At 37.0% G+C, this 26,342-nt stretch overlaps 1 protein-coding gene and 1 long non-coding RNA gene across 6 annotated transcripts in view; one reads left to right on the forward strand and one right to left on the reverse strand.

The window, feature by feature from the left end:
- Positions 1-931: 931 nt before the first annotated feature.
- SACS (sacsin molecular chaperone) overlaps positions 932-26,342 on the reverse strand; it is a 57,259-nt gene continuing 31,848 nt past the window's right edge. For 3 of the 5 annotated variants that reach the window (XM_077158840.1, XM_077158841.1, XM_077158842.1), the window contains 2 exons: positions 21,546-21,572; positions 4,796-17,607 (listed from right to left, as the gene is read on the reverse strand). In XM_077158840.1, the coding sequence (XP_077014955.1) occupies positions 6,053-17,607; positions 21,546-21,572 (11,582 nt within the window). In that variant the 3' untranslated portion in view covers positions 4,796-6,052. Of the gene's footprint in view, positions 1,041-4,795; positions 17,608-21,545; positions 21,573-26,342 lie in introns of those variants that run through there. The other 2 variants (XR_013174757.1, XM_077158839.1) reach the window with 2 other exon arrangements.
- LOC143681640 (uncharacterized) lies at positions 11,992-22,004 on the forward strand. The gene is made up of 5 exons (XR_013174758.1): positions 11,992-12,175; positions 17,908-17,985; positions 18,075-18,170; positions 19,968-20,047; positions 21,419-22,004. It is a non-coding gene; the product is annotated as an uncharacterized LOC143681640 (long non-coding RNA).

Raw genomic sequence — 26,342 nt, forward strand, 5'->3', positions numbered from 1 at the left:
AACGTGGTGCTGAGATGATAAAGTGAAGTCAAGCAAAAGTATAAAGAGAAAATGTGGAGAATAGAACCTTTTTCAATACAAAGTTTAGGTTAAATTTTTTTTGCTCCTTAAGCTATATGGAATCATCTTGAAAGCTGTTATGGATAGCTGCATTTTCCAGAGTAATAAGTAACTTATCCTTGGTTAGAATAAAAGGTTTTCCAAGGGAAATTATGTTCTAAACATATTAAATAAATTTGCCTTCGCAAATAACATCATATAGCAGTGTAAATTTTAATTGAAGGCTCACAAGTCATGATTATGAACAAATCTAATGAGAGCTATAGACTAATACTCCTCTAAGTGGTGTAAGTTTTTCTTTTCCAATTTATGATCTGAATAGTCACAAAAGTCGAAGATGATCAATAGATCAGCTTTAACAGTAAAGGAAACAGTTTGGTTTGCAGCACAATGGACTCCCTAATGCTTCGCACCTGAGAAACGCCTCTCTGGTGACACAGGCCGGGGGCCCCCTCCTGTGGCTCACTGTGTGGAGGCTGGTGAGGCAGAATCAGACAAATCCAAAATACAATGAAAGGATGAGCTACACATATTCGGGTCCTTCTCCCAGATTCTCCAATCAGTTAAGTCTCCCCTCTTCCTTTGGGGAGCAGTGAACGGGGTAGGCAGGTAAGATGAAGGGGAAAGCTATTCTGAAAGGGCAGAAATTTCTATTTTAGGGTCAAAAGTAGGTCCCTTCACACTGAAGTTTTTAGGTTGTGTCTGCTTCATACAGCTTTCTGTCCCCTTCCTTCCCACATTTAAAAATTGCTTCCCACTTGGCTTTAGCTCTTTTCCATATCTTAAATTATACTTCAAATTTGCTATGGTTTGGAAACAAAATAAGCTTCTTCAAACTTGGTGTCAAGTCAAAACAGGCTGACCATGTCTATATCATTGCTAAGTAAAACTTACAGCACACAGATGTGGCAACTTCAATTTTGTGGTCTTAGAGGCTGGGCTTTGTATTCAGAGTGAGTACTTCCAAAGCCACTTATCAACTATAAAAGAGATATGCATGAGGAATTAGAAGGAACGTTCTTCAGCATGATAAAAGGCATATATAAAAAGCTAACATCTTAATGGTTAAAGACTGAAAGCATTCCTTCTAAGATTAAGAACAGGACAATGATGCCCACTGTCACCATATTATTCAACATTGTACTGGCAGTTCTTGCCAGAGCAATTAGACAAGAAAAAGAAATAAAATGGTCCAAATTGGGAAGGAAAAAATAAAACTTTTCCTATTGGCCAATGACATGATCCTATATACAGAAAATCCTGAAGAATCCACAACAAATCTCCTAGAATAAACAAACTCAGCAAAATGGCAGGACATAAGATCACTCTCAAAACACAAGTACTTATATACACAAGTAATGAACAATCAGAAGAAGAAATAAAAAAAAAAATTCCATTCACAATAGCAACTAAAAGAATAAAATATTTAACATTAAATTTAACCAAAGCTGTAAAGGACTTATAAACAGAAAACTAAAAAACATTGCTCAAAGACATCAAAGAAGATCAGGATAAATGGGAGGACGTTTCATATTCATGGGTTAGAAAAATATTATTAAGATGTCAATCCTACCCAAAGCAATTTATAGATTCAGTCCAATCCCAATCAAAATTCCAACAACCCTCTTTGCAGAAATGGAAAAGCCAATCATCAACTATATGTGAAAGAGGACGGGGCCCCAAGTAACTAAAACCATCTTGAAAAAGAAGAATGATGTTGGAGGAATCACACTACCCAATCTTAAAACTTACTAAAAAGCCAAGGTAATCAAAACAACTATGTCTGGCATAAGGACAGACATATAGACCAATGAAAACAAACTGAGAGCTCAGAAATCAACCCTCACATTTGTGGTCAATTGATTTTTGACTAGAGGACAAAAACCACTCAATTGGAAAAGAATAGTCTCCAACAAATGATGCTGGAAAAACTGGATCTCCATTTGCAAAAAAGAAAAAAAAAAAAAGGACCTCTCTCTCACATCTTTTACAAAAATCATCTCAAAATGGATCAAAGTCCTAAATATAAAAGCTAGAACTATCAAACATTAAACTCCTAGAAGAAAATGTAGGTAAGCATCTTCAGGACCTTGTGTTAGGCACTGCTTTTTTAGACTTTATACCCAAAACACATGCAACAAAAGAAAAAAAAAACAGATAAATGGGACCTCATCAAAATTAAAACCTTTTGTGCTCAAAAAACTTTATCATGAAAATAAAACCTACAAAATGTGAAAAAATATTTGGAAATCATGTATCCAATAAAGGTTAATATCCAGAATATATAAAGAAATCGTTCAGTGTTACAAAAAGACAACCCAATTTAAATATGGGCAAAGTTGGGCAGGCCATGGTGGCTCAGCAGGCAGAGTTCTTGCCTGCCATGCTGGAGACTTTGGTTCAATTCTGGGTGCCTGCCTGTGCAATAAAAAAAAAAGGCAAAGGATTCAAACAGACATCTCTGAAAAAAAAGATATACCCTGGCTCGAAAGCACATGAAAAGATGTTCAACATCATTAGCCATTAGGGAAATGCAAATCAAAACCACAAGATAACATTTCACACCTTAGAATGGCTGCTATTTAAAAATGGACAATAAGTGTTGGAGAGGATGCAGAGAAATAGAAACACTCCTTTATTGTTGGGAGCAATGTGAAATAGTGCAGCCATCATAGAAACAGTTGGTGGGTCCTCAGAAAGCTAAATACAGACCTACCATATTCCCCTGCAATCCCTCTACTAGGTATATACCCAAAAGAACTGAACGTTGGGACTCAAACAGATTTTCACACTGATGTTCATAGTGGCATAATCTACAATGGCCAAAAGATGGAAGTAACCCATCCACCGATGAATGGATAAATACAATGTGATATATACATACAATGGAATATTATTCAGTCATAAAAAGGAATGAAGTCCTGATGCATATAACATCATGTTAAATGCAATGTCAGCCACAAAAGAACAAATATTGTATGATCTCACTTATTTGAAATAATTAGAATAAGCAAACTTATAGAGTCAGAATCTAGAATATAGGTTACCAGGATGGGGATAGGAAATGGAAGTTAAGACTTAAAATGTATACAGTTCCTGTTCTGAATGATGGAAATGTTTTGATAATGGATGGTGGTGATGGTGGCAGAACACTGTGAACATATTTAACAGCAATGAAATATATATATATTTATCTGAATATATCAGATATATATATATATATCTGAATGTGATTAAAAGGGGAAATGTTACATTGTATATATGATAGCAGAATAAAATTTTTTAAAATAGTCCATGGAACTAGAATATACAAACAGTGAACCCTAAGTTAAACCATGGACTGTAGTTAGTAGGAAAATTATAAAAAGTTCTATCATTTGTAACAAATGTTCCACTTCAGCGTAAGGTATTAATGATAGGATAGTATATGGAAATCCTATATTTTATGCATGATTGTTCTGTAAACCTGCAACTTCTCTAACAAAGAAAAATAAGAGAATATGCATACATTTTAAACATGTAATCCATGTATTTTATTCCTAAGTAAAATTTGGAATAGTTTTGGGTGTAGTGCTAGTCAGTACTTACACAGACCACCAGGATAGAAACAGTCCATTTTCCCCTGGACGGTAAGGACAGGGTCCATGAGTGTCCCATCCCCAGCACCTAACAGCAAGCCTACATAAGGACGTGCTCAGAAAATTCCTTTCCAAATGAATGAATGACACTAATTTAAGTCATATCTCTTCAAACAAGGTGAAAGAAGAAACTTTGGAAGCCTAAGTTTTAAATTCCTTAAGTTTGTGGACTGCATCTCAGCTCCTGCCAGTTTCAAAACCACCCTATGGATTTTGAACTTGCCTGTCCCACAATCCCATGAGATGAATCTTTTCTTCTCTCTCTACTGGTTCCTACTGATTGTTTCTCTGGAAGAGAGCCCTGACTGATATACACCTAATTATATTTTATAATTCCTATTTCCTACCAGTGCTTTAAATTTTACCCATGAGATTTACAAAACATTTCAAGTGTGAGAGATGTCAGCTGGTACTAATGGAAGAAGTAAAGCCCACCCCATCCCCAAATCAACCTGTGAAGGGCTTATCTTCTAACAAAGACTATTTAACAAATGACTATTTTAACAATTTACCGAAATCACTCTTATATTCTTGCCCTCCCAGTTTTTAAACTTGGGGGCCTTGGGAAATGCTGGGACTGTTCTTATTTCTCTCCTCATGGTGGCTGTGGCCAATTCAGCCACTCTGTGGAGGGGCAGTTTATCCTTTGCTCATGGACCCACAAAGAAACCTGATGCCAAGTGCAAGAGGCCTCTTCCCACACCATTCTCAACTCATGGCTCCTTGAGACTAGCTACTCCATGTGGCAGCTGACAGTTTCCATAAGAGAACCATGTTTCATGTACTTCCGAATACATGTACCCACCATGTATATCAAGTGATCTTAATTCCTGAAAAGGTGACGTAACACAAACTCTTAACTAAATCAATGAGTAACTAATCAACCTAGCATATACCAAGCACTTTATATTCAATTAGTCATGAAAAATAAACCTACTACAATCCCAGCATAAAAATATAACAATAAAATTCTATTCTAATCTTCCAAGAAACACACATTCATACCTATACACACATCAAAACTTAATATAGGGGGATACTAAGTCTGATTTCCAAGGAACTATTTCTCAGGAAATACAAGTTACAAAGGTATCATATATACATTTTGCTTTATTAAAATTATGGCACTTAATAGCAGAAATTACATGGCTTCACATCCAGAAGCAATACAATTCTGAAGGTGCAAACATTCCTTATTACCAATAAATGTAAAAAAGTTTTAACATAATTCCTTAAGCCCTTAATTGCCTAAAATATATATTTAGCAAGATTTACAGCCAGCATACTTATTTATATTAAGTAATTATTACCTTTCACATTCCACACAAAAAAAATGTTAAGATAAATAAGAATGGTAGAAACTTAACACGATGAGAATTAAATGTCAGTTCTGAATCATTCGTGGGGGAGATACCTCATCATTCCTCTTTTAAAAGCAACTGGATAATTGTCACAAAGATTTTACAATTTTTAATGTTTTTAAAGTTTAAAAAAAAACACCATTATACTGAAAGACAAAGTTTTGTTTTGTTTTTTAACCACAGCACCTTTAAACATGAAGCAAGACTGCATCCTGTTCAACCAACGTTTGTTGAAAATATGTACATGCAAACAAAAAGCAAGTGTCCTCACAGTTGATAAATGCTGTTCTGGTAAGTGATGGGCAGAAACAACACTAACATCTGTTAGGAGCACGGCTGCCACTTTGAGTTTTCCATACACTCTCTTCGGGGGAGAGGAAGCCTGTAAACATAAGGTGTAAAAACACAGTCAATGAGGGGGGTACAGTGCACTCAGTGCACTCCAGGAAGTACTATCTGCATACTCCTCATCAAGTAATATTCAGGATTAAAATACCGTACCATGTGTTAAATATACTGAGTATTTAAGATGTAACATTGCAACAAAGTCATAATCAGATCCAGCTGATAAGAAAATAAAAGTCCCAAACAAGATCCACTTTTAAAAAAATCCAAAAATCCATTCCCCTTGCTTGTCATTGATATGTCCAGTGTTTCATTAGCTCCTTCAGATAAAAAAAAAAAAAAAAACCCTGTTAAAAATATAAATCTAACTTCATCCTAACCAGAGTCATATAAAGACTCACCTAACAAACTGCTAAGCTTTGGTTATATAAAGTGCAGTTCAATAATGTGCCATCCAAGCCATTCAAATACATCTACCAATTGTTCAGTTCATCACCTTCTTCAAAATGTTCCTTTAGATTCAGTTAAGTTTTCTGTGCTTCACAATTTCTATAAACCTGGCAATGAAGCTTAATGGAATACAGCAATTCATATTTGTGCTCCAACGCCTTGAAGACCTAGCTCTGTTTTTTATTTTCTTTAAATACTTCACACTTTTTGTTGTATAAAATTTTCAAGTTTTATTATGATACAGGCAGTACATTCCATCACCCTCATAGCCACCTCAGAAGTAAATCTGTCATTTGGAATCTGTGGGAAGGGAAGCAAATCTGGGTATCTTGTTTTTAAGCTGTCTGCACCATAAGCTTCCAACGTGTGAACGTCACTCGTCAGTCCTTCGAGTTGCTGGCTGTATTCCTCTATTTTTTGGGCAAGTGCAGTTGGTTTTACATCTTTATCAGACTTTCCCCTTACAGCATAGTCAGCTGCAATCAAAGCTAACTTGGTAGAAAGGTAACATTTGAAGCACACCCATTCGTTAGCATTTTTATGGAGATCATTTCTGGCAGCTGAGAAATTTGCTCTGGCTTGTCTTAACCATCTGCGGGCCTCCACTGGATTACCGACCGACTTGAAAGTGGGAGGAACAAAGAACCTTTGAGAGTAAGTCTGTCCGGTTGGAGGCGGGCATTTTTCTTTGTTTTGCTGTTGCCTTTCCGATTTATGACTCGTTGCTTCTTGATTCCATGAAGTATAAAATCTCTGAAACGAGTACTTGTCTGACTGAAATCTGGATGCTGAGGTTGAAAATGTCCGTCTTGAGGTTCTGTCCGCATTTTGATCTAGAAAAGCCTGTTTCTCTAACCTGTTTATTTCATTCTGCAAATGTTTGAAGACCTCATTGGCAATATCATGATTTTCTGGATTTTTGTCAGGATGCCATTTCAAATACAAACGTCTAATTATCTTTTTTCTTTCAGATTCTGGAAGCTTCCAAGCCTGCTCCACCACTGATGTCACTTCTTTTAAGATTTCTGGTAAAGAATTAACTTTAAGCTTTTGGGGGGAATGATGCTTTGAAGATGAGGTTTTGTGGCCCTCTTTGCCAAAGAGAGGAGGGATGCTACGTAGTCCAGGGGCCAGAAACTCGGTAGGACTGGTTGGTGTAGAGGGTGCACTGTCCCTGCTTTGAGAACTTTCTTCAGGTCTTGAAAACTTATACAGGTCAAGAGAGCTAACTATTTTATATTCACTATAACCGATATCAATCTGATATATCTTTCCTAGAAAACTAGAATTGTCAGCATCTTCCCTTTCAACTTCTTGTACGATAATAGCATATGTGTATGTTGGCTGGTATAATCCATAGATATCACCACCTTCAGCATCAACGAGGTATCCAACATATTCTCCTGGGTAAAAAACATTCATTGGATCCATGAGCAGAGTGTAATGAATTTCGGCAGGTATCGGAGTGCCAGGCATAGGAAGTTCAAGTTTTGATGGTTCGGAAGAGTCATACTTCACTCCCAAACTGTCAAGCTTCTCACTGATCCTGTAAATATCATTGCATCCTAGCATAGCAATTAAATATGAAGTGTCAGAAATCAAATTGTCAGTTGCTGATTTCAGTGTCATTGCTAATGCTAACAGAAAATTTATGTCTTTACTGTCCGAATGCTGTATGTAGAGCAGAATGACGGCGTTACCAAATCTCTTCAAAAAAGCAAAAGTTTCACTTCTGCTGTGGGGAATAGGATTAAAACCTTTTACTCTTAATGTTGTCTGAAGCTTTTCAAAACAAGAAACTTTCAATCCTTCTCTCAGGGCCTTGCAAAGTCTTATGGCTTTTTCTTCATTGGCCAGGAAAGCATTATCGTTTTCGTGCTTCATAATTCTAATTAGTCCTGTAATGAACTGTTCAGAAGATAAGAGTAATTGTAATCTTCCCTGAAGAGAACACAGTGCTCCAAACTGGCAAACTTTAGGGGTCTCCTCATCTAGCTGTTCCTCGAGAATACTGCTCAGTAGACGAGGTCGGAGTTTTTGGGGAAACAGCATTATCAATTTTGTGTGGAATCCGTGGTCTTTCCCTAAGTAACACTGGCTAAGATCAACCAGCATCTGAACACCGATATTCCCCTGAATTCTACTTTTGTAGTGTGGGGCATCATCAAACACTAAGATGCTCGACTTGACCAGTCTGCCGTCCTGACTTGGCAGGTGCAGCGCGAGGTCTCGCACATTCTCCAGGTCGCTTCTGACCTTGACGGAATCATTCTGCAGACTCTTAAACAGGCCAGAGACTACTCTCTTAACTGTTCGCATTTCATTAGGATCTAACTGTTTTCCTTCTGAATTTTTAAATATGCGGCTCAGTACTTCAACATATTGCTTAGTTGAAATAATATCTTCAGTACCTAAATGTTTGAACAGTTGATGGAATGTGCCAAGTTCTAAAGGCAGCTTATACAAATAAGGCTTAAAATCAGATTCGTACTCTAGATTTATCACTACCTCCTCAGGCTTCAGAAGTTTCCAGCCATCTTCCACCATCACAAAGGAAACACCCCGCAGCTGGAATCGGAACTCCCTTTTCTCGGCACTGAGAAATTCATATATGCTCCTTAAGACCTTAGCTCTCGTTTTTACCATTTCTTCATCCAAAGTTGTGATGTTGCAGATGTTTCTGCAGTTATTAATGACCTTGTCAAGCGGGGGATCCAAGTTCACGTTAAGCATACTTAACACTTGTTCCAGCTGCTCTTGCGGACCAAGCTCACTGCCTTCCTGTTCTTTGATACTCAAGGGCGTGGCTTTCTCTGGAAGAATAGGGCAGGATGTCCACAACAGCTGCAGAACATCACACTGCTTGAACTTAGGATTTACTTGTGCTCCATTGAATTTTATAAGAGGAAGTGTTCCATTTACCTCTTGATGTTGAGGATGAAATCTGATAAATTCAGCAGGGGCCCGCTCAGGACATAAGAACGGTATTAACGACAGTTCTTTCAGAAAATTCCCAGATAACAAATCCACTCGTTCTTGGAATATGTGATGGAGAAGGATATCAACTGTACTTTGCAATGTTTCTTTAGACCAATTTTCTGTATTAGCTCTCACACTGATTTCCTTAGCAAACTGTAACAACTGCTGTTGAGAGAGTACATATTTTAGGCCAATATTCCTTAGGAATTCTACCCAGGACGTCATAAATGCAACCTGATTTTTGGGCTTTATACGTTGCTCCAACTTTTTAAAAAAATCCTTAGGGATAAACAGTTTTTCCGGAAGCATTACTTCAAAAACTCTCACAGTCCTATCATAGAAATGTTTTGCTTGCTTTAATCGACTATTAGCATCATGGATTATTAACAAACTTTCCAGTTTTTCAAAAAGTTGTTCCTTAATTTCCGATACTTCCTCTATACTTGATAATCTATTCTTAAGATAGATCAAGTGTTCTAATTTTGCATCATAAGAGAGATTTTCAATTTTTGGTAAGAGGTGTTTCAAATATACCTCAAGGTCATCCACAGGTACACAACCAAGCACTTCGTATAGTTCTCTTAAATGCATTTTTTCTTCGAGAAATGCAGATGGTGATGATTGTGTCCATTTGTCTACTTCAGCTGAAGGGATACTTTTTGTAAGTACGTAGCATGTTCCAAATTTTGCAATGCTCATGTATCGACCACTGATGGATTTGTAGCATGGAAGTGACTTTAAAATTTTAATGTCATCTTGAGACATCAAATGACTCAAATTGCAGTTGAAATACATCAGAAGAGCTTCAAAGTCGTTTTCTACTAATTTTTCAGTTCTGAACGTTGAGGTTTGGACCATATAATGTACAGCCTTCAAAATGCTGGAGGGACTCTCAATGTTTGCTGTGTGACATGACAACAGGGGTACAAATGCACTGTCTTTGGAACAGATTTTGTTCAAAGCAAGCTGAATACAGCCAGCTCTCATTAGAGCATGAAAAACTTTATCACTCTGTGCATTTGGAAAAACTGCTATATGCATAAGGCTTAGAGGAAGGAGAACATCCCCTTCAGGAACCACAAGCTGATTGGCTGAAACAGTAAATTTTGTTCCTGGAAGCAATGCCCAGTCTTTCAGGGTATCGACCACAATGTCAAATGTTGGTTTTGCTTCTTCCTGGTCTTCTTTCACACTTACTGATTCACTGATGAAATGCCATGCATTCTTAAGCCAAGACTCACTTGCAAAATTGTCTTTCCACCTCATACAATTTTTGGTCTTGTATTCACGAGGCAATACAGAGGATAACAAATCAGCAAAGCTGGAAATGTCAAACACTTTTGCAACTTTACAGTTCAATAAAATATTACTGTATTTCAAATATAATGTATTCATAAACAAGTCTTTGCGGGATGGAATCAATTCATGGTATGTTGTTAGAAACTTGGGTCGTTTTGCATCAAAAGTTTGCAAAACGCTGTCTAATGTAATGAGAAGGGGCAGTCCCTCAACTTCAATCTCATTTTCTTCTGCATCCTTAAAACAATAATCAACTAAAAGTTTTAAACTATGAAAAAGTTTGAGGTTGGTCTGCTGAAGACGACAAGGCAGCTTTCCAATGTGGCAATTAGTATCAGGAGAAGAAAATGTCATTAAAAAAGACCTAACATCGGCAGGAGTTACATAACTAACTGGAATGTCTGCATCTATAAGACAGTGGTAAAGATTAGCAGTTTCGTCAGAGTTATAAACCAAGTTGAAGCCAATTTCTAGAAGCAGGTGTTTAAGTCTGTAGACATTCTCTGCTACAGTTTTGCGTGTTGTGATATTATAATCTGCATTTTTAAGGTGTTGCAATTCATCCTGTAGTAAATTGTCAAAAAATGGTTTAGTTTTATTTGCGGTGGACATATTAATCCAAGTAATTATAACAGCAGAGTGCAAATCCGAGCCATCGATATTTGGTGCCCGTACAACAGGTAAAAGACGTTTCATGTCTTCATGAATGCACCTATAAAGTGCTTTCACCAGACAATACAAATCTGGCTGTAGATCAAGCCTGTTAACTGGGAAAAATGATAAAAACTTTTTTAAAGTGTCCTTCACGACATGAGTAGGTGTGTTCTGTAAAACTGACATCATTGGATCAGAGCCAGGGAAATACCGTTTTTTTAACTGGATTAGCAATTCAACATATGCAGGAGCTATTAGTGCCGTCATTAAGCTGTTATTCCAGTCACTTCGAACACCAACACCATTATCATCACGCCACAGATTTCTTCTGGCTGAATCTAGAGCAAAGTGGCCATTCACATGAAATGGCAACCCTGTCTCCAAAGAGAGGGGCAAAAAACAGAAGGCCCTATGGGGCTTTTTATAGTTGTGAGTGATGCAGGCAGCCACGCCACCACGTGGAAAGAGAGTAATATCTTGGTTCTTGTGAGCTGATATAACACTCTTAGATACCTTATCCATACTCGAGAAACCTGATCTATTACAAATTAGCCAGGTCGTAAGATTTCCTTCAGAGTCCTCAGTATCCATAGTATAAGTTATCTGCTGAACTGGTATGTCTTTGAGCTGCCTCTTTTTAGTAACACTGTCAATTACAGATGCATGAAATTGTTTCCTTTTCAATCTGTCTCCATCTGTGATTGTGCCCTTCACTGAATACAGCACATTTAGAGCTCCAGTAGCTTTATCTATTTCACAGATAGAAATTTTTTCCATGTGATTAAGAAACATTAAAAGCTCTGCACCATCTGAGCGCAATTTGTCCAAAAGATTTTGGACCATTCTGTCTGATGAGGGAACTGAGGAAATTTCTGAAACTTTAGCCATCTCTGTATTACGAAGAGGAAATCTAAACATGGTGCAATTATCCAGTTTAAAGTGGGTTCCCAAATAAAGGTCCAGGACATCTGAGAACTGAGTCCTAAAGTCTGCATCCAAGTCCCTAAACATGCGTCCAGGACTGACTGATGTGGCTCCCGGTGCATATCTGGCATGAGGATCGAAAATGCACAGTATGTCATTGCCAGAGATAAAGGAAGGGCAGTCTGTAATATGATACACAGAATTAAATCCTATTCCATACTGTCCAGTTTTATAAGGGTTTCCTTCTTTAGTGCCTTTCCCAAGATTCTGAATTCCTCTGACATCATCTTCTGTAAAAGGCTGATTGTTATACACACAGAGTGCTGGCCCTTGCAGTGGTGCCCACTTATCATCAAAGATTCTATCAACTGGATGCTGTCTGGGGTCAAACACAAAACAGATTTCTGTGGCTTTTGCATCATCAGCATTTTGAAGAAGCTCTTTCAACATTTCCTTTTCTGAAGGGTAGGCATTAAGAATACTCTTAATTCTGCTGGTCAATTTCTCCTTCTGTCCAAATTCACTGCCAAGAGCAGTAAAACAGATGTTGGAGGCATATCTTTCTAAGGCTTTATGTCGCTTTGGGACGGCTCCTAGTTTTACAGCCACTTCCCGGGGTATATCAGCATGACAATATTTTACAGTGGTATCCTTTACTTTTATCCAGGGACAATCATTGTAGCATAAAGATTTAGCAGGGAGAAGCACCAGGTTAGTATCTGGCAATAATATCTTGCCATAATTTTTCTCACAAAATTCTTGTTTCTTTTCCCTAATGAGACTCCATATTCCTTCACTAATTATTCGCCGGCAAAGCTGGAAATTCTCTTCTGTTATTTGCTTTGTTCCTCTTTCTTGATCTATAGATTCCAAAACAAGGGCAAAATCTTCAACAGTAAATGACTGTCTCACACCCACACTTTCAAAAAGTTCACGAAAATTATTTTTATATTTATTAGGCAACTGATAAAGATACGGTGCTGCCTCAAAGTTCAAATGAAATGAGACCTTTCCTAAGTCAACATATGCATTCTCAACTAGGATGAAGCTACAGGGTTTTAACTTTTCTATAATTGATAACTTTGCTATTTCATTTTGCATCATTGCTTCATGCAGGTATTTGTAGCAAGCATTGGTGATATTCTCCTGGTACAATGTAATTCCATCATCAACCGACTTTGCCACTTCTTTCAATTGGTTTATAACCAGATCAACAGTTGGCTTCTTAAGTAATCCCAGAAACTCTTTAACAGCCAATGACACTGAACCACAACCTCTGAAGGAATGAGAATTTTCATTTAGAATTGGCTGCAAAAGACAAACTATATCTTGATACTCAGCTGTATACAGATTGGTTGCTGCAAACATGGTTTCGGGCTTAAAATTGTTCCCTTTCCATTCCAAAGAAAATCCTGCTGGTTTTGTTAGAAATGGGAGGAAGGGGATTGTTTGATATTTTGCAGCAAAATCTTTTGCTCTGGGATCCCTGATTTTTAATTTTTCATCAATAAGACTTAATAAGATACTACTTCTCAGACAAGCAGCAGCATGATCACTTTTATTAATTTCAGCTACTGACTCTGCACGTTCTAGCATGTCATCCCATAAAATATCATCCTTGGCCATACCTAATTGAACTAGTTTAATCAAAATAATAGGGTTAAGATAATCCTGAGTAGAACCATACGGAAAGCGTCCATCTTTAGTATCAAATAACTTTGCAACTCGTCCTTCAGGATGGATCAGTCTTGATGGTAAAACCAAAGGATGCCCTTCTAAAGAGCAAGGAATACATGGAGTAACACGAAGAATTCCTGAGAATTCATCAACTTTTTCATTTAGAACAAAATTCATTAAAGGATCTCTAAGCTCTGATTCAATTTCTTGAATATTTGGGAAAAACACTTCTGAAAAAAACTGTTTCTCTGAAAATGTATTTTCAAGCAGTATCTGTTTGCAGCCAGCTTCTTCAAATCCTAATTTTACTGAAGAAGGAAGTTCAACAGCACAGAGGTTTTTCGACCCAGTCTTCTTGAGGTATTTCAAAAATATCTTGAAGGCTGCAGAACCAACATCTCTTCTTTTAAGAATAGAGTCATCTAGAAATCTCACATTCTTCATGGAAACCCACATGGATCCATCAGAGAAGACTCTGGTCAGTTCTTTCCCTTTTCCATTAGCTATATCTTCATAAAATCCTTGACAAATTACAGAAAAGTCATCATGAACTAAGTCAGGGTCAGGCCAGACTGCATAATAAGTATACTCAGTGAGTTCCCCACCCACTGCCAGGTCACGTAAGACACTCAGTGCTTCTAAGTAGGCTTTCACAATAACGTGTCTCATGAAGGTGGTATTCCATCGTCCTTTTGTATCTGTCTTCCATATTTCTTTTCTATTGGAAGTAACAGCAAAACACCCATTGATGTGAACTGGCAAGCCTGTTTTTATTCGTAAAGGTAAATAGCAAAACACTTCTCCAACGTGTGGTTTCACAATCCACTTCTGGTCTTGGATTTCGGACAGGAAAACTCCTACTGCACCACAAGGAACAAGTCCCAGTCTTCTTCCACTTTCATTCAGAGAAAATTTCAGAGCCTCTCCTGTGTCCATGCAGGTACATATAAGCCACGTTGTACATTCTACTGTTTTTTGTGTCAACTCATCTGATGGCTTTTTTGCTTGGCCAGATTTAGCCATTTCAAAGAGAACAGCTGGGTCATCATCTGGACCTCTAAAAAGTGGTGACTGCAAATCAGCAATCCTTCTAAATACATGGTGAAATTCTTCAACTGTGATCTGAAGAATGCAAGATGACTTTGGTGCATCGGTGGGAAGCTTTTTATTACTGCCACTGCACATCTTCATAAGCTTAGCAGCTTCTTTTAAAACACTCAAAACAGGTGCATTCAATGCTTTGGAAGAGCATATTTTTTTTTGGATTATTATTGAATCTTGCGCTAAGCTGGGATTTGATTCCTCAATTTTCAAGTACTTCAAATACATTGAGTTTACACTCTGAGTGAAAATGATAAGCCTGTGACCACAGAGACTAAATTCATCCACAAGAGAGTAAATATCTGCTGTATTATAGCAGGTACTACTGACTTCACTCACTTTAGCTTCTTGTTGTGTTCTAAAGGAAAGTCGGAAAAGAGTTCCTTTGTAGCTGTAAGGCGCTTCTACAGTCAGTGGTAACTGACAGCCAAACACATCTATAAATGGTTTGAACTGGTTAGGAAATTTCCTAAGTCTTTTCTGTTGCTTACTCCAATTAATTTTGATCCCAGGATTAGACTTGTCTTTAATGTGTTTACTAATATGATTTATATTTGGATCAAACATGATCATGAATTCTCGACTCATAATGATGGGAATGTCAGTGATATGGTACACAGAATTAAATCCAAGACCAAATTTTCCAACTTTGTCAACTTCTCCCCTTTTTAAAGATTCTCCTAACCTAGTTATGTTCACAAAATCTGAATCTGAGAATATAGAATTATTGAATGACCAGAGAGCAGGCCCATGGCAAGCAGCCATCCCTGGGTCTAGGAGATTCTCTCTGATGTCCATATTTCTTCTCATGTCAATCATGAAGCTACACTCAGTGGCATTGGCATCATCAGCATTTTGAAGCAGTTCTTTAAAAATATCTGACACAGAAGGGTATTCCTCCAGAATATTTTTAATTCTTACAGTAAGTGGTTCTCTTTGTCCTGACTGCTCAAATCCCATATTTTCAGGATTGATCAACCTTGTGCTAAGGCAGGGAACTTTTAACCATTCTGCAGTTTTCATGGGTATGTCCTCATGCACCAAGATGATTGGTTCCACTGAATCTTCAAGTAAGTCATTAAGGTCATCAACTTTGATGTCACAATAACAGCATTCATGAATTGGCTTCATAATAAGTTTAGAAGGATTTTTGCTATGATGTATAGGAACTGGTGTATTGGGGCTTGCTGGTATCTGATTACTATACAGCCATCTGATTATATTCAATATAAGATGAAGATTTTGCTTGCTCTCTTGTTCACTGAGATCTTGGTCACTTTTGAGATATATCTTCTGAATGACCATGGAAATATGATCTGACGTCAGCTCCTCTATTGAACCACAGACCCTAAACAATTGGTGAAATTTTGCCATAGTTTTAGGCACACTATGCAAATAAGGCTGAAGGTCAAGATCATGGATTGGTTTTATCACTGCTTGGGTAAGGGAGCAAAATTTTTTGCCAGTCCAGACCCAAGGAAATTTTAAAGCCTTAAAAGCATCTTTCCCTTCATCTAAGTGATCATGCATGAAGCCATAAATTTCAAGCAAAACATGTTGGAATTGATAGTAGTCTTCATCGCTGAAGGTTTTTGAAGTGTACCAATCAACAACAATTTTAAAGTGTTTTAATACAGCACTGATGTTAGGGTTTGTGAAGATGCCTAATGCTTTCTCCAGGTTCATATGCACACTTTCAACAAGAGGAAGTGATGAGCCGACCAGAATCGCATGAGCTGCATCACACATATCTGGGGGTGCACAGAGGTCACAGAGGTCCCCTTTCCAGACTAATGACCCTGGATAATTTGGAGGCCTTTCTTTACAGGCGGGAATCCATTTTATTTTCTTCAAGGTCATTTTTCCTTCAGACGACTGCAGCAAGGTCTGGTTCTTATTTAAAACCAGTAAGAGTGTTTTGGCTTTCTTGAAGAGAACTTCCTGATTTGGACAAGAATTGGCCTGTAAGGCTTCAATTTTTTTTGCCACTTGTACCACATCTTTCTCTTGGAGACTGGCTTCATTTTTTAAACCAATCTGTCTTAAAGAGTGAAGAATATCTGGTGAGGTAAAAACTGAAGGTGGGAAAAAGATTTCTTCTTCATTATAAAAGAGGTCCTGTAGTACTTCTATGTCAGGATCAAAGAGGTCACTAGCTGACACCAGCTGTTCCTGTGAAATGTGAATGAATTTTAGTGGTATTAACCAATCAATCACATCTGAATTCTCATTTTTAAGAGAGGACAGAGTCTCAAGGGTCCATAACATAAGTTGTGTTATCTCTTCATGTGAATAAAATCCATTTTCAATATCTTTTAAAACAAGCTTTAAGCAGCTAGTGGTCTTTAACTTCTCTATTTTCAACATGTTTGCCAGGCGAATAGTCGCTTCATCACTACCATCTATCAGTGAAATGGAAAGTCGCAGGTCTGGCGGAAGCTTGGCACTATGATGCAAGACTTTACAACCTTTTAATTTTGTGTAAGAGGAAATTTCCTGGCCAGATGAATGGTTGATTCGCTTGAATACTGGCAATTCTTGAATGATCCTTTTCTCCTTTTCACTGCTATCAGTTAAACTGGCTAAGAACTCCCTCAGAGCATCCTTGTGGGTTGGAAGGAGTGAAGCTATTTGATTACACAGCTTCTGCAATGGCATCTTCTCCATTATCTGCAAAACAGCACCTGGTAATGGTGAATGGATGTACTTTTTAATAAGTGGATGCTGTATGGCAGCATCTAATTTTTTAAGGACAATTCCTCCAAGTTTTGGTACAATATCCGCTAAAAATTCTGGAAGCTGTGCTTCAGATTCATCCTCTAAGATGACTAATGATGGGACCCTGAGTCTAACGAGCTCCACACATGCCTGACCTTCTTCTAGCACAGTCCTGGGGATAAGCGGCATCTCATCAAATACAGTCAAATCCTCTGAAAAATGTATATAGAGAGTCTTCCAGACCATCTTAAGCCATGAAAGAGAAGGATGATTTCTGTCTTCAGCATGTGGATACCACTGAACAAGCAACTCTCTGCCAGGCCAGAATGCATTCATCACTTCTTTGATTAGACGTGCAAATCGTTCTGGGTTTAGGAGCTGCAGTTGAGTACAGGGCCTTCCTGCAAATTACATACAGAAACGGTATAAATACATATAATTTTACTGTAACTTATTCAGTCTTCTATTTAGACAGATTAGATAGTACTACAAAATTATTTTAAGAATTTTAAATATACTATAAAAATGCAAAAATTCAGCATAACTGGGCTAAAAGGATTTTCACATGACAGTAAATGTATACATAAATCTATATTTATAATGACCTATAGGAGAAATAATTCTGGAAAGTGCTTATTTTTTTTAAATATAGAAAGTGCATTTAAACAGGCTTTTAAAAATTATCCCATAATGTTCTGCAGGTGGAACTGACATGGAAAAAAGTTTTTAGTGCCTACTGATCCACAAACAAAAGCACCAAAGGAAAATACAGATAAAGTGTATGAAAGTACCTCTTTATTTAAGGGTAAATTAATTATAAACAAACCCAATATGAATTTTTTTTACTACTTTGTGTCACTTCTTAAAGAAGCCACGTGGTTGCAGGTGTAAAGAGAAGACACTGAAAGAAGAAGAGAGAAGTCCGAATTCTAGGTCTCAGTTGACAAGCACCTCTGAAGGCAAGGTGGGAAAGAGGCACAACCACTAACCAGATGTGTAATTAGGTACAATTCCCTCCTGATGGAACTTGAAAGCTCTCATCTGGAAAAAGGGTGGCAGTGATATTCCACGTCTAGAGACTGCTCTATACACATTATCTAGATACACAGCATATTTACAATATTCCTAAGGTAGCTTTGACCAGTGCAGTTATTGTTTTCTTCAGACCAACAGACTCTGCAGAAATGCTTCAGAGGCAAGCAAAGGGAACAGGTGGGCATTGTCCCAAAGGCAGGACTGTCCCCCTAACTAGAGCAGCTCTACCTTGGTACATTTTAAAAACTAGGAGTGGGGGTGAGGCAAACAAGATTTTATTTGGGGGAAAAAGGTTGTTGCTGACATATTGTTCAACCACTGGCCTAGAATATATGATTTTATTTCCAAGTGTGTTTTGAGTTTCTGATTTATAATATCAGTAGGAACAAAATGAAAAAACAACACTCAATATATATAGGTATGTACTTGCCCATACAGGCGAATAAAACAAATTAAATTCCACCTTGTAGAAAACTAACATTCAATTTTCCCCCTCCATTCATATAGTTTCTGACTCTTAAAAGATTAACTTTGGTTAAGCTGCAGAGGGGGACACCTAAGGTCACCTGAAAACATTTACTGTTATCATTTTTTAACCAAGAAAAGACAAGATCAACTTACCTTTTACCAAGAAAATTATTTTTTATGTTACAAGAAGATATTTTTTAAATTACTGCTTTATGGATTTAAGAAAAACACACTTTTGCAACTTTAGGACAGTGTCAATACCCAAATTCCAAATATTTTCACTGTTCCTACATTGTACAATTTAAGTCTAATCAAGTGGTAATATTTTTTAAATTATAAAATCTTGTCAGCAGTCTGACTAATGTAACCTCCTGAATGTATGTGTCTCCCCAAAATACAATTTCTATAATTAATTTTACAATAATGTTCTTAAAAATGCTTAATGAATTGAATTATCTACAATAGAATTTCCACATCGTAAGTAAAGCAAAGACATAATACCAAAGATACAAAAAAAAGTTTGAAATTAAAATTCACAACACTCAATAGAAACAAAAAACTGAAATATGCACACCACACTGTGTGTTCTATGTTAACAACTGCTACGTGGCATGCATTTGGTAGCTAATCCCACTCAATGTCTTAGAATGCGATTCTGCATTACATATTTCCCTACGTTTAGGGAAAATATGTAATATTAATGTATAAATAAAATGCCAATAAAATACACACACACACACCCCACATACAGCATGCAATTAACACACTGAACATGCTTAACTGAATTAACATGATAGAAAAATAAAGGAGAGAGAAAATGTAGTAAGACACAATTCTAACTAAAATCAATCTGTCCAATTTGAAGTCCTGATTTCTATTTTGTTTTGTATTTAAGCCATTTAGCTTCTACCTAAGTATAAATGTTAACACACAAAAAAATAGTCCTCCTGTCCTACGTTAGAAAACAGCTGAAATTGCAAACACCTCCAAATGGATGGCAAAGTAATTTACAGTATGTTCATAAATAACTTGTGTTTTTTTTTACTCAACCTTTAAAATTAACAGCACTGTCAAAAGTAGTTTTAAGAGTACTAAAATTAGTCCTGGAGCTATAAATATTTTATCTAAGCTATTATCAAATATTATCATTTAATTTAGAAAGGACTCTTCAGAAAGTAGATTTTGATTTACTACAGGTCAGTTCAATTCCATACGTGTTCAAAATAATCACCTCAACACACTGAATCTCTGTTCACAGACTTATACGGTATGTTTAGTACTAACCCCGAGAACGGTATTCAACAGGGATGGAAACAGGATATTGCAGTATGAACTTGGGTAAGTAAAAATATTCTTAATCAAGAAATTTCCGTCCCTGGATACAATGATTGGGAGTTGACTATGGGTCTGCATATCTCACCCAGCCGCCAACTATGAGAGTGCAAGACTATTAAGTACAGCAACTTCCTTAAAGACCCACTGGGAGTTTTTATACTTTTCTTAGACATAATATGGCCCTGACAGCTGGGATGGTGTGAGTTCTAACACTCCAGTGTGCAGAAATACTCAAATCTCTTTGTAAATACCATTGTAAATAAGCCCAATTCATGGTGTACTTGAGATCAGTCAGGATCTTCAAAGGAACAAAAAGACAAGAGGGAAAAAAAGATAAAAAGGAATGAAACAGAAAGGAAGGCCAACTTGCCAATTAAGACCTTCGCCTGGGGCCACACAAACCAAAAAGCAATGCTGCAGAGGCCCTCTAGTCCATCCAGGGAAATGTCCTGCCCTAAAGTGCTACACTCTAAGGTGGCTAGAAATAGCACCAGTGACCAACTATCTTCCATGAAATCAACACTGACCATGTGCAGCTTACTCTCTAGTTTTCAACTTAAATAGGAGACCCAACACTGAGGAGGTAACTCACTGACTAATAACTCCAGCCTGGGTGGGGCTGTTGTCTATGCATCCTACTTATATGAAGAAGTTGCTTTAATCTTTGATTACACCTTGTAAATATAAGGTAAACTGGGTAAGCCTTAAGAAAAATAATATAGTAGCTGTGCATGGTGGGCCACTTTTAATATGTCAGACACCAAATTTAATATTTATATAAATCTCACTATGAGTTGGTTTTTAAACTCATTTTAATAAAGGTGTGGTCTGATTCAATGAATAGACTGACTCTAAAATTAATATTCACCATAAAAACAATTGTAGAGCCAATCTTATCATTCTCTATCTTTCCAAGTGACACTGAAACTAGGGCAAAAGAACTGCATGAGTTGAGTCAAAACTTTTATTTAAAAAGAAAATGTAAGACAGCAGTTAGTAAAATGACACTAGGCATCATAGGACATCAGCAAGTCATTTCTAATGAAAGCTATGTTAGCACCTCAGAATATCTCTCCTCAATAGGCTGATTCCAGGGATCAGCTACCTCAACACATACATCATACTCCAAAACTGTTACCTACACAATCACAAATCCCAGAAACTTACTCCCCTTTATGTAAATCTGAATATTTATGTATATATTATAATACTAGCGCATTTACGAAGACACTTTCCCATTAAATGCCACAACTTAACATACAAATTGTAGAAAACTGTTTTATGTAATAACTGTTTGAGTCATTTAAATATGGTTTTATTGTGGTATTTATAACAATGCTTATAGTAATATAGTTTCCTCTCTCCTTTGAATAGGTAATACCACCAGAAAAAAAGTGTTGACATAATTTCTAGCAACTTAGTAAATAGAAAAACAGGATTCAAATAACCAAATGCACAAGAACATCAGGCTTCAAATGAACACAACACTTAGTAATCCTACCTGAATATCCCCAGAGAAGTTGTTGTGCTAGAATATAATTAAATCCATTCTTAGAAAAGGTCAGAATTATCATATGTTCCAATGATGGCTAAACAAATTATTCTGTATCTTAATGCTGTCTGTAGAATCTATTCCATCTTTACACAAAATTATGTAAAAGAAAAGCTATAAATAAAATTTCATATAGAGCAAAATATACACTCAAGATTAAAAATGTATTCCCATAACTTAATATAGAAAGAGAGCAAAGAAAGGAGTATGAACTTCATGATGTGTACATAAATTACATTTCATCTGCATAAAGTCATTTGATAAGCTAACACTAGACCTTTTGCATAGGCTATCATATAATATTCATAGATATTCTATTAAAGGGAAAAAATCTGATTTTTAAAGAGTTTAGCCATATCTATACAAAATAAGTATAAATTTAATTCTGACTTCATGATAGAGAAAGGGAGATTTTATCACATATTTCTACTGCTTATGTATGTTAACTATCAATATTGACTACTTAGATGCTCCAAAGAAATATAGCCCCTCTTCTTGCCTAAAGCAAGTCGGTTATTTGGTCAAGTAGATCTGTCTTCATAACTCTGTAAAGAGTTTGTGTTTTGGGGTATCTTATACTAAACTTGACAGCTAATTCAGAGAGCACTGATTTGACCAAACAGAATGAAGCTCTTCTAATCTTAATACCCTTCAAATTATCTTAGAAGCCAATATGTTATCAGTCACTCAGTGCTAGAATACAGCAATTAACAAATCGGTGTTCTCAAATAATTTTAAAGAGCAGACCTGGAAGCAGGATACTGAGAGAGTCAAGGGCTTCAAAGAGGGAGTGATCAATAAATAGTGCCAAAACTTAAGGGAGATCAAATAACAGGAATGAGGAATAGTTCGCTGGACTTAATAACAAAAAAGATCATTAAGTGGTGACCTCACCCAGACAATATTAGTGGGATGACGGTGGAATCCAAAGTGCATTTGCAGTGACAATGCGTGATGAGGAAGTACAGGCAAGAAGCATGCACTATTCTTTATAGAGGCTTGAGTATGACAGAATGCAAAAAAGGGAAATCAAAGTCAAGGTTTGCTTTTGTTTTCCCCCAAATGGGAGCATTGGACATGTTTGCCAACAAAGAGACAGCAGAAGCAAACACTGAAAATACAAGCTGCATCTTACTATCTAGCTAAGGATTTTACATAGAATACCTGTAAAACATAAAATGATCAAATAATGAGACCTATTTCTGTTTGAGCTGTGAAATTAGAGAAGTACCCACTGCAGAGATAAAACTTCACGTTTCAACTTTATGCAGCAGTACTTTCAAGACTGGCCAATCACTTTCTACAGATGACTGGTAAAACAAGTTGACAGTGCTGTGTAAAGAGAAAAAATGAGTAGACATTATTCTCAGCAAAAACATCAAATGTTATATATTTATTATGTTTACTACCATACGAAGGGAGTTCGAGAAACATAATCCTCTTGGCCTTTTCTCTCAAACTTACTAATGCCCCCATGTGCCTCACACCACCAGAAAATGGAATATCTTATTCAACTGGTAAATTTAGAAATAGAAACTGTACATCCTACAAAGTATATTACGGTCTGCTCCTCCATGTTCTACGTTTTATAAGGGCAGGCTCCATATAAGGAAGCCTGGTTTTCCATTGCTGCCTTGACTGGATTAGTGGGTGAATCCATTTAATTCCAGAGTTCAGTATTAGAAATCCATTTTCCTGCCATGAGCCATGTTCTCTAAATTCAGAATTATCATTTAATGAGGTGAATGTTTTAGGTCTATCTGCATGATTCCTCTCTGCTTATCTCTTCACTGACTCAGCTCTCAACAAAGGGGAAAAAAAAAAAGTGTCATTGTTTGGGCCCCCATAAATCCCTACATTATAATGCCCCCAAAATATTAAAACATTAATGACAATAATGAAATATCAAAAACGAATTTTTTGTCTCAAAGAAATACTACAGAAATAACAGAGAAGACACCCATGGGTCAGTTATCCGTCATCCAAATGAGCAGTTAAAAATTGCTCTACAAGAGGATTATGTTTCTCGAACTCCCTTCGTATGGTAGTAAACATAATAAATATATAACATTTGATGTTTTTGCTGAGAATAATGTCTACTCATTTTTTTTCTTTACACAGCACTGTCAACTTGTTTTACCAGTCATCTGTAGGTTAGAAATCAGGGTTTTTAATAATTATGAGAACAGTGGCCTACAACTTAAATCTAGTTGAAAAAAATGTGACCGCAAAACACAGTTTCTGGGAGGACTGTGCCACGTTATGGGTAATGTGCATAACCTACCAGAGCATCAACCAAGAACCAAGGACAAAAAAGTGTTTGCAGCAGGACCCTACATAAAGAATCAGACTCTGCAGTAGATAAGAAAATGAAAAGACATACAGAGTAGGGAGACTTGACTTAGTAAAAATGTTAACTTATAAATATAACTGATTCCTAAATATATAACAGGTTCTCCCCATCCATCTAGACCTAGAGAAACAAACTGAAGCAATGAGAAGGGAGGAGATAGCCCTATCAAATAACAGAAAATACAAAAATCATCAGTAATAAAAACAATGTGGTACAGACCAGTGGAAAATGGACCAGATTATAAACACAGAACTGGACCTATATACATATGGAAATTTAGTACATGATAAAATGGTATTTCAAATCAGGGAGAAAAAGAAGGGCTTTTTTTTTTGTCATCTCCACCATCTGAAGTTTTCTTTTTCTTTTTTGTGAAAAATAATACATATATAAAAAAGCAATAAAGTTCAAAGCACATCACAACAATTAGTTGCAGAACAGATTTCAGAGTCTGATATGGGTTACAATTCCACAATTTTAAGTTTTTACTTCTAGCTGCTCTAAGATATTGGAGATTAAAAGAAATATCAATATAATGATTCAGTAATCATACTCGTTTGTTAAATTCTACCATCTCTATATAACTCCACCATCACCTTTGCTCTTTCTTCCACTCTTTAGGGGAATTTGGGCTATGCCCCATCTAACTTTTTTCATGTTGGAAGGGGCTGTCAATAATATGGGATAGGAGAATGGAACTAGTTTATGTTCTGCAGAGGCTGGGGCCTCTGCACTTCAGGACTTATCTGGTCAAGGACCCATCTGGGAGGATGTGGGTTTCTGGAAAGTTACCCTAGTGCATGGAACCTTTGTAGAATCTTATATAACACCATAGGTGTTCTCTAGGGTTGGCTGAAATAGTTTTGGTTGGGGGTTGGCAAGTAATGGTAGGTAACAAGGTCTAACTGAAGTTTGCGCAGAGTAACCTCCAGAGTAGACTTTTGACTCTACTTGAACTCTCTCACCCAGATACCTTATTTGTGTTAGGCACAGAGTCATTAAGATCTAACAATTTGTTACACTTCCTCTCCCCTCTTTAGATCAGGAAGGCATTGTTGATCCCACAGTGCCAGGACCAGGCTCATCCCTGGGAGTCATCTTCCAGGCAACCAGGGAGATTTTCACCTCTGGATGTCATGTCCCACGAAGGTGGGAGGAGGTCAATTATTTCACTTGCAGAGTTGGACTTACAGAGAGAGGCTACATCTGAGCAACAACAGGGGTCCTCTAGAAGTGACTCTTAGGCATACCTATAGGTAGGCTAAACTCTGCTACATACATAAGCTTCCCAAGAACAAGCCTCAAGATCAAAGTCTTGGCCTATTAATTTAGTTGTCAAACTAATGTTTGACATACCATCAGGGGTTTTACCCTGGTAGTAAAGTTTAATACTTCCTTATTTATTCTCCCATCCCTCAAGGGGTTTTGCCAATACCTTTTTTATTACCTGCTTAATATACTAAGGGATGTATCCAGGTATTACATTAAGCCATACAGGATTAAAGGCCCTCATTCTTCTTACTCTGGGCTCCCTGTGTTTGGATTGTTTAAATGATCCATCCAGACAGTTTCAATTAGATCATGTGCTACAGAAAATTTAGATTCTGAACAAAATAAGTCTTTCTTCCTTTGGTTTCAGAGTAGATGAGGTTTTAAAATACAATGTCTTCCTTACCCCTGAATTCTGACTTACCTTAGTCCCGACCCGATCGCCTTCCTTCTTATCTCTAACTACCAGGTTATACATATATAAAACAGCCTCTCAAAATTCAGAAATTACAATTAACATTCCGGACTAAAGGTGACTGCTCTAAGAGCTTATAATCTACACTCCTGTTTCCTGTAAGTATTTTCTAAATGAGACCATACAATATTTGCTCTTTTGTGAGGCTTATATTGCCTCACCAAATGTCTCACAAGTTCACTATAGCAGCACGATATTCAATCATAAGTATATGCCATCATTTGTCAATCTACTTCTCAGTCAGTGCATCCTTCAGCCACCTCCATTCACTGTGCATCATGTATACTATCCAAAGTCAATAGTCCATCAACACTCTCAATTTTAGCTAATTTCATAGTTCCCAAGAGAAAGATAACCAATAAATACACCCTCACCAAATAGAAACCTCCCCTTAACGCTTGTCCCTCCTGCTCAATTATTTACCCCTGGTATTGTGCGGTACTGTTGATGTTTTCCTGTTAAACATAGCCCATAGCATACAATAGCAGTTTCCCTGTATACCCCGAACTTATACACTCTTTGTACAAGATTCATACCTTTGCAGTTCATGCAAGAACTTATTTATATTTGTAGTGTTAAATCAGTGGGACACATAGGTCTACACAACCCCTTTCAATCACGTTCACCTAAAAAGATGCAGTGAGTGATG

Source organism: Tamandua tetradactyla, chromosome 4, assembly GCF_023851605.1.
Source record: "Tamandua tetradactyla isolate mTamTet1 chromosome 4, mTamTet1.pri, whole genome shotgun sequence".
Lineage (NCBI taxonomy): Eukaryota > Metazoa > Chordata > Mammalia > Pilosa > Myrmecophagidae > Tamandua > Tamandua tetradactyla.